Source organism: Apaloderma vittatum, unplaced genomic scaffold (assembly GCF_000703405.1).
Source record: "Apaloderma vittatum isolate BGI_N311 unplaced genomic scaffold, ASM70340v1 scaffold7738, whole genome shotgun sequence".
NCBI classification, from domain to species: Eukaryota; Metazoa; Chordata; class Aves; order Trogoniformes; family Trogonidae; genus Apaloderma; species Apaloderma vittatum.
The window spans coordinates 1-9,605 of NW_009732342.1; the positions used below are offsets into that span (position 1 = coordinate 1).

Genomic DNA, 9,605 nt, shown 5'->3' on the forward strand with positions numbered 1-9,605 from the left:
TCCCTTGCATCTCCACACAAGCATTGCCTTTTGTCTAGTGCCTCAGGCAGGTCTTGTGTTTCAGTCCTCCGCAGAGACCCAGCAGTCCTATACAGCTGTGGGTCAGATTGGCCCCAAGTGTCCCATTTGCAGAGGGACCGGGAGCAGCATTGGGTCAAGTCCTTCCAGGTCTTGACAGGGTAGTTTCAGCTTTGGATGAGAGCTTGCTGAGCCCAGCAGATGTGATGTAAAAGGTTTGTTGGCTTCCCTGTTCTCTAGCCTCTGACCGTCCCTGGCTGCATCTCTAGAAGGTGACTGCAAGTGTTCTGTGTGCAGACATTTCTCTTTTGAGAGGAAGCCACAGTAGCTCTCATTCCCTCACCTGCTCATGTCAGAGTGAAAGAGTAGATGCTGTCAAAGGGTGGGCAAGGGTGATGGGTTCTTTCTTATAAACAGCTTTAAGGAATCATGCTCCCAGGTGCAAAATTTGTGAACTTGGATACCTTAGTGTAACGCTTGTTGGTGGCATTTCCCAAGGTGTGGTTCCGTGACAGGGGAACTCCTGGTTTAGGGATCCTCATAGAAGGTAACAAATGCCGCAACCCCACGGCACACAACACCCTTCTAGTAAGAGCTCTGAAGAATAAAATATATTACCAAGTTACCCCAGCCACATTTTTTTAATATATTCAAGGTGCACTTGAGGGCGGCAGGATCAGCTGTCGTCTGCACTGCTCGTCTGGGCTCTGGGTAATTCAAGAGCAGGATCACCAACTTGCCACATGAGATTGGCATCAATTTTTTACTATGGGGTAACCTGGTCGGCCCAGATCTGATCCTGCTGAGCTTCGAGGGATGGCTTGACCTCACCATATCCAAGTGTGATTCCCTGCAACTCCCCCGGATGAGCAGACACATCTGGCTTAGGAAAGCATTCAGGGCATGGTGCTCTTGGACATTGCTTAATTAGCAATGTCCAAAATCAAACCCCATTTGTTTTGTTTCCATCCTCTCTCCTTGCACTCCAGCTGCCAATGGGCTGGGACATTTGGAAAGGGTTTGACTGAGGAAGCATCATCTCAGTTTTAACTTGCATCTTGTGCCTCTTTTGCATTTGTGCCTTCTGCAAACTGACCAGGGGTTTTTTTGGAAGTGTCAATCTGCAGGGATTTATCCACTGATTTCCACAAAGACGCACTGTGCTCCAAGTTATTTGCGAAGAGTTTGCGTGTGCATTTCACCCATGTGTGCAGTGAGCACATTGCTGGCCCTTGTTCTTAAACGACTCTTTTTACATCAGAATAATCAGGGAAATTGCAGTTCTAGGCTGGGAATCTATAGCAAACGTGCCTGGATTTGGACATGGCACTTTTTAATGCAGTGGGAAAGCATCTCTGGCTATGTCCGTACTCTAAAGAAGTGCTGGGTAATGGTGCTTCTTTGTATGCCCACATGACTTTTTTTTAACAAATCTTTCCTTGAGATCTTGATAGTGTCCTGATGGGTGAACCACTCTTTGCTGGCACAACTCCCCGTGCTATTTGCTTCGCCGTTAAATACATCAGTTGCAATTTACCACCAAGTTCTTTGTTTAAAATCATCTTGATTATGAAGAGATCTCCCATGTGTGCTTCTTCACAGCTACTCTTTTTACCCTTGAAAAAACTGCTGAGTAAATCTATTTCAGTCAGAAGATAGTTTTTCCTTGAGAGATCAGTTTCTCCCGTGTTGTATTTCTGCTAGGGTGAGAGAGATGTTTACCTGGGGACTTTTATTTTTTTTCCTACTAGTTAAACTAGTAGTAGGTTGCAGACAGGCCACAGTGGTGTTGAATTAATTCCCACAGCTGAATCTAGGCTTGGGATCACCTGACATAAGTTGGGAACCTGCACAGAGTTCTTAAGTTAGTGATTTCATTTCCCAGAGGTCCTGGTATAATCAAAAGCAGGCAGAGGGTCCCTCAGAGGTGCTTCAGGGTACCTAAGATTACAACCAGGAGCACCACTGACTGCCGAGGGGACTTGCAATGACCATGATTTTCTGTTAGACATCTCACTTAGGTATATAAAACCAGGTGGGGTGTCCTCAGCACCCTCTCCTGATGTTTGCAGTCATCCTCTTCAGCATCCTTCCTCTCTTTCTTCTGACATGGAAAGCTTCCCCAAATAGGAAAGGAGAGTTACAGCCTCCCCGTAAAACTTGTAGCTTTGTTTCAGGAAGAAGATGAGATAAAGCTGCTCAGATGGAGGCCAGTTCCACCAGTCTCAAGAAGCTCAAGTTTGGGAAGCTGAAGGTGGTCCGTCGGCGCTTGCTGCAGCGGTATGAGCATCAGCCCTTCATCTCCTGCCTGGCTGGTTTCTACAGCTGCCGGTGGAAGCGGTACCAGCGCGGGAGGACAGAGCCTGGGAAATGCTGCTGCAAGATGGTAAATTAGCTTAAAAATCAGCCCAGACATTGATTGCTGTGTAGGGAGGGGCTGGTCCAAAGCAATTGGTGTCATGGGCCAAAGGCATCCCAGGCCAACATCATTTGGAGCCAGCTGAGCTGTGTTGGGTTGTTAGGCTTTGCTCTAAGTGCTTGAGGTGTGGTTGTGTCTCTGTAGCAAGTTCAGTTTGCCCGTGCCATCACACAGCTAGAAAGTATGGTGGCAGGAAAGGACCTTGCACCAAACCCTCTTGGCCAGTGAAACATCTCAGAGCCATGGGAGCAAAGTAAAGAAGTAAAGTTTGATATATGGGTGTGCAGTATGAATTGCAAAGAAAGGCTGCTGCGTAGTGCAGATCCCTCCCATGCGAGCTGATTAAAAACCTCTTTGTTTGTAAAGTCATGAGACCTGTTTTCCCCTGGAAATAAATAGTGCAGAGTGTGCTTTTGAGGACATTCCCTTGTCGCAGGGAACAGGGAGGGAAATCCTCTCCATATCTACTTCAGGATGTCCAGCACCAAGCCACGTGTTTTAGGGACAGCCTAAAAGTACCTGCCATTTGCTCTGCATGCTTTGGGGTGAACAAGGCTTTGACCTCTTGTCCTTCCTCTCCCTCTCCAGCGGGAATGTGTGTTTTTCCCATTGCTTGTTGGAGCTTTCTGCTTTTCTCTGGTCTTTCTGTACATGTGGGGTGAAGCCAAGAATGACTACAATAACTTTGACTGGTAAGTACCAGCTTTTCTTCCTCTCCTACTCCTTGAAAAGATCCCCAGGGTGGCAGGTAAGAGAGGAGCACCCTCCCCAGCAGCTGGGCTGCAGCAGGTCACAGGGATTTGGCTTCTTAAAATAATGGTTAGAGCATCCAGACCCCATGTCCAGTGATTTCAGAGATGCCCTTTTCTTGGCTACAGATTTTTACGTGCAAGTGTGAATGGGGGAGAAAGGGGATAACCATCATCACAAAAAACTGTGAGTGAAAGGAACTAAATAAATAAACCTTTGTTTTTCTTCTCTGAGTCTTTCCCCCTGGCCCATCCCTGTTCTTTCTGAAGAAATATAGCGGCCGGCGTCGAAAGCTTTGCACCAGCTATCTCCCTGCAAAGACAATTGCATGTTCCCAGGCTCAAAAGTAAGAAATAACCAGCAGGGATTTATGCAAATCCTTTCCTTCTGCAGTATGCAGGCAACAGTTACGCAAATCTGGCCCCTAAAATTAAAACTGCTCAACTATTATGGGGAGGAAAGGCGTAATAACATTATTCATCCTTACTGAGCCTATGGGTAAAAAGTGAAGCTTCCCTCTCTCTCTCTCCTTGGGCAAGCTCTCTCCAGCTTTCTGGTGTTTTCTGCTTCAAAACCTGGCTCAAATCTCCTTTTTTTTTGCTGCGATGCCCTAAAAAACCTTGGACAGATGTGATGTTCTCCTAAGTCGTGTCATCTTGCTCCTTTCACCAGGTGCCCTGTCTGCAGTGAGGTGCAGTGTCTTATAGTCAGACTTACAAAGCCATCAGATTGGACATAGAATCAGAGAATTATTTAGGTTGGAAAAGACCTTTAAGATGGTTGAATCCAACCATTAACCCAGCACTGCCAGGTCACCACTGACCTGTGTCCCTGAGCACCACATCCACCCAGCTTTTAAATCCCTCCAGGACTGGGGACTGGCCTGGGCAGTCTGTGCCAGGGCTTGACGACCCTTTTGAGGAAGAAATGTTTCCTAATATCCAGCCTAGACCTCCTCTAGCACAAGTTGAGGTCATTTCCTCTCGCTCTGTGTTTAACCACTCCAGCAGACGGGTATTAGTCTGGTGGTTAATGCAGTCATGGATTTGGGGAAGGAGGCTTTTAGCTACTTCTGCATGACAGGGTAGCTTATTCCTCCATCCCTCTTTGTTTGATTGATTTGAAAATTTAAATATCTCAAGGAACGAGGCTGTTGCTGCCCTCCAGTCTATGTGCTAAACATAAACACTATTATAATATTTCATTGTTTTTTTAGGTACAACTATGGGAACCTGGGCTTCTGGTTTCTCTGGTCTCTTGTTCTCCTGATCGTGGCGGCACTCTTGTTCACATACATCACGCTGCTGCTGGTGAGTAATGCTCCTTGTAAGTTGATCATGACTTATAGTCCTAAAAAATAAACATAGGGATGGCTTTAATGTGTCAGACCAAAGCTCAGCCTAGCTCTGTATATGATCCTTAGACAGTGGGTACCTGGGGACGATCGGGAACACAAGGAGTGCTCACGCTGCTTTCTCACCATGTCCACAAATTTGAGCTCGCAGGGGCTCTGAGGCAGATGTAATTTCTGTGATTTCTCTCGATGATTTCTTTTTTGATGAGTCTGAGTTTCTCCTTGAATACAAGGAAAGCTGAGCCGGAAGTTTTGGTTTTGGATTTGGTTGGGCGACGCTCAAGATTGTTGTTCTGACAGCAGGGAAGTGTGGGGCTCTGAGTCACGTAGCAGTGGTGATATGTTGGCAAAGCTGAGTTATTCCACTAATCCTGAATAAAAAAACTCATTAGAAGAAGCAGAACTTTTATCACTGAATCTGCCTTTGCTCACTCTGCTTTGCTGGAGAGTTTCTCTCCAGGCCGAGACTACTGATGGGCTGCTGAAATTTTTGGCCAAAGAGGCAACATTCCTGAAGTCTTCACTTTTCCAAATCCTGTGAGATTTTTCTCTAGGCTTCTGGTCTTCTTTGGTTGCTGGAAACATACCAAATGCAAGTGTTTCCTAAAATTTCTCCTTACTCATCCTTTTTTTTCTGCTCTTGCTCTCATAGGGAACCCCATAAATAGAGATCTGTATCTATGTTTCCACCTTCTGCATCCAGAGCTATAAGCTAAGCAATCACTTTTAATTCCAGGGACTGGAGTCCACATTCAGTCTCACGTCTGCTCCAACTTTCATGTTGAAATGCCAGGTGCTGGGGCTGAGGTTATGGCTCTGACTCACCTCTGTGACCAAGACAACCAGTTTTATTGTCAGTTCCTGCTGTTCTTACCCCTTCTCTGATGTGTCATCATACAGTCAGTCCGTCATTTGCTCGTGGCAGGGAATCTCTTTTTGCTTTGTTCCTGCAGTGCCTAACACAGTAGGTTTCTGGGGTCCTTTGTCCCTGCTGAAGTACAAATAAATAGTGATTTTATTCCAGTGCCAGCAATAAAAAAACCCCCAAGTGATAAATAGGACAGCTGCTTGGCCATGCCCATAGCGATCAATAGCATCATAAAAGCTAACTGAGCTCTGAGTAGATCAAATAACAATATTTAGTTACAAGGATTTTGCGACATTCTGGTGGTTCCAGGGCTCAATGTCTATTGTTCAGCAAAGCCTATTTGGCTTTTCCAGTGGCCACGAAGGAGTGTGGGTGGTTTGGTGTCCTTACAGTGCTACTTTGGCCAACTTAGAACTTTGCCAGGGATGCCCACGTGATACCTCTGAGATTGTACCTCAGCAGGCTGTGGGTCTGGAGACAACCTCAGGAACAGACTAACCCATCCCATCATAATGCATGCTAGAAATGGGCTTCACAGGCTTTTCTGGGCTTGAGGAGCCTGAAGACACCTGGGGCTGGTGCATCACCTCAGTCATGCTCTGTCTGGATCCAAACATCAGTCAGTGTCCAAGTGGTGGACTTTCTTAGAGGAGTTTCATGTCTTCAGCAGCGTGAACGTGATGACTGCAAAGTATCGGGGCAAGTGAAGGTCAGAAGAAAGCCAGAAAGGAAGATAAAAAATCATAGAATCCTAGAATCCTTCAGGTTGGAAAAGCCCCCTGGGATCATCGAGTCCAACCACTGACCCTACTCTACAGAGCTCACCCCTAAACCATCTCCCCCAACCCCACATCTCAACGACCTTGAAACATCTCCAGGGGTGGGGACTCAACCCCGCCAGCCTGTGCCAAGCTCTGACGGCTCTTGCTGGGAAAACATTTTCCTGCTGCCCAGTGTGACCCTGCCCTGGTGCAGTTTGCAGCCGTTCCCTCTGGTTCTGTCGCTCATTCCCCGTGAGAAGAGACCAGCCCCAACCTCTCCACAATGTCCTGTCAGGCAGTTGCAGAGAGGGATGAGGGCTCCCCTCATCCTCCTCTGCTTCAAACTCAACAGCTGCAGATCCTTCAGTCGCTCTTCCCAAGATTTATTTTCTAGGACCTTCACCAGATCCATCGCCCTCCTCTGCACTCGCTGCAGCCCGTTGAGATCTCTCTTGGGTTGAGCTGCCCAAAACTGGACACAACACTCAAGGTGTGGAGATGAAATTGGTGTCCTACAGGGTCAATTCAGTCTTGGTCCCACTCTTAGTTGTGTGGACACATCCTCCTCTCAGCAGCTCAGTTCTGCCTAATGAAGCTAATTTGCCATCCTCAGGAGGGTGAGCATGGATAAACCTGAAAGAACAGAACTAGACTGGATGCTGTTAGACATATCCTGCAAGAGAAACACTTCAGAGGTTGCTCTGTTCTGGGCACAACCCCTGTGATAAGGGTCCATTTTCTCCTTACTTTCATGAAGATATTAAGCAATCCACCCAAGGCCGTTGGACGTTTCCCAGGGCACTTGCCCTGCATGATTGCATCACTGTGTCATCACATCTCGTTTGACAAGACTGCTACATGCATCCATGTTGAGCAGTGGGCATTGAGAGCCTTTGATCAGCCTTTCACTAGAGCCTTTGAACGACCCAGCAAAACATCAGCAGCATCACAGGGCAGTAAGTACAGCTCGGCTCACCCACATCGGAATAAATCTGTTGGTGTGGGTACTTACACCATAGCTGGACCACTCTGATGTAGTTCAGGCAGCAGCTGGCCAAACAGGTTGCCCTCATGATGAATTACATCCCATACTCTGGTCAAACAGTGTTGAATGGAGACCATCCCCACGCATGTTGCGGGAAGGGCTGGAGACCTTCACCCAGGCAGCGTTTCCTTGTGGAGTTTTGCATCAGCACCCCATCACATCAGAAAACTGAGCACCCTGATGCTGTTGTCAGAGTAGAAGGATTTTTATAGCAACCAGTGGCTGGTCTGGTTTTGTCTGTGAGCACCACACCCTCTTCCTTAATGATGGAACCCTGCTGGAGCCTGCAAGGCTGCTTCCATGACCTTATTGTGAGCCACTGAAGCAAACACTCTTCTGCCCACTGGCTAAATGCTGCAGAAAAAAGCACTTGCTGCCTGTACAAAGATGCTTTCTGTCCGCGTGCATCATTGTGGGTTTTTTTCAGACAATCGGTTTCAATTAATTCAATTGTTACTACTCCCCAAGACAATTTTCTCATCCCCATTAGAGCTAAAAGGTTAAGCAGAGGGGTCTAATTGTAGGACCATTCATGCTCACTGGAGAAGAAAAAACTTTTCTTGTTCAGTCTTTCAAACACCAACAGATAATATTTTCCTCTCTGCAGTTCAACCATGTTTGTTCTAGGGCTTCTGGGGAGGTGACTCGCGAGTGTACAAAGTAAAAATGTTCAGATTATGGAATCGTTTAGGTTGGAAAAGACCTTTAAGATCACCAAGTCCAACCATTAACCTAATGATGCCAGGTCCATCACTAAACCATGTCATTAAGCACCACATCTATACATCTTTTAAAGACCTCCAGGGATGATGTCTCAACCAATTCCCTGGGTAGCCTGTTCCAAAACTTAACACGCTTCACTCTTTTGGTGAAGAGATGTTTCTTAATGTCTAACCTAAACCTCCTTTGGCACTACTTGAGGCCATTTTCCCTTGTCCTATCACTCGTTACTAATCGTAGACTAAGAAAGAACTCAAAATAATTGAAAAAGTGACCTCAAACCTCCATCAAAAAGTGGCCTCAAACCTCCATCCAGGGTACTACACAAATTCAGAGCTGCTGTATTTTTGCCAGAAAGTGAATGTAAGGATCTGAGTTCTGCTGTTGTGAATATCTAAGTGGGCAGATGTTCCAGGCGAGCTGAGGGCCTGAGCGCCTGCCTCCATGTCCTTGTGGTGGTAGGTTCAAAACCCACCTAAGCCTCACCAGTAGTATTGAAATAAGTACAAGGCCATTTCCATGCAAAAGCAGAGTGGGGTGAAGCATCTAGTGTCCATCCTTTCACATCATAACCTTCTGGTCAGTGCACCCACTCAGGCAGATGGAAACAGAGGTGCAATTCTCCTTGCAGCAGCTCCATCTCTCTTGCCACTGGGAAGCATCCTGTAATTGTCAGTCTGTGGGTAGATTGTGAAGGGGAGATGCTTCCACACCTCATACTAAAGAAGCGAAGAACGTGAATGTTGGAGGTTGTGAGATCCAGGGAGATGATGGGGCTGGCGAGAGGGAGCTTGGCTCTGGCCTCAGCAGTACTAGTTAGAAACATATTGGTCACCTAAACCCACACATCTGCGTACTTGTATTAGACAACCCCAGGATGTGCGCGGGAGGAGTTTGCAGGAGACAGACCTGCTGGTGCTGGTTGTCCCTTTGCCTGAGGAAGTCCAGTTCTAGGTGCAAGAGTGTGGGACATTGCTAAAGGCAGCTGCTCCCTGTGGAAGAGTGTGTTGGACAGGTCCTGGGGCAGCTTTTGAGGAGCAGGAGGAAGCTAGGTGGTGGTGGCTTGAGTTGTTAAACTTTAGGGGTGAATATCACATCAGCCAAAGATGTGATCCTCTGCAGTGGCCAGCGGTGCAACTGAAAGATTTCCTTCTTCACCCTTTGAGGATATAACCTGGTGATTATTCTTCTTGTAAGCTGATAGCGAGATGTTGCTTCTATCTGTAAAAATGAGCTCACCCTCTGAGGGCATTTCCAGATGTGACGCAAAAGTTGTACTTCTGTTGTACTATCTGGCTGAGCACAACCTGTGAAATAAGTATTTGGCTGCACCTTAGGCAAAGATCACGTCTTTGCGTCACAGAAAAGGGGCTAAGTGTCTTTTTTCATCCTTTTTACGAAATAGCTTATTTAAATGGAGCTGGCTTAAGAACTTTAGCAGTAATGCAATTCTCTCTGAGCTGCTCCCATGGTTACTGATCACGTACAGGGTGCAGGATTCGATTAAAGGAGGCTAACATGTCAAGAAACACTTAAAAGCTGATCTGTATTCTCTGCTGAGCTTCTATTTCCCTTCAAATCAGCACCATCCTGGGAAAAGAGCGTGTTTGTAGCCGGCTGGTAAACAACTTACCTCCCTCTGCAGCCATGTTTCATGAGAGAAGAGCCTC

General features: G+C 46.8%; 1 protein-coding gene across 1 annotated transcript in view; it reads left to right on the plus strand.

Annotated features, from left to right (window-relative positions):
* Positions 1-2,153: 2,153 nt before the first annotated feature.
* Positions 2,154-9,605, plus strand: part of LOC104278497 (glycerophosphodiester phosphodiesterase domain-containing protein 5-like) — a gene marked incomplete at its 3' end in the record, with an annotated part of 11,420 nt that continues 3,968 nt past the window's right edge. Inside the window, exons 1-3 of the mRNA XM_009875490.1 lie at positions 2,154-2,404; positions 3,026-3,129; positions 4,404-4,497. Of these exons, the coding sequence (XP_009873792.1) occupies positions 2,222-2,404; positions 3,026-3,129; positions 4,404-4,497 (381 nt within the window). The remainder of the gene's footprint in view (positions 2,405-3,025; positions 3,130-4,403; positions 4,498-9,605) is intronic.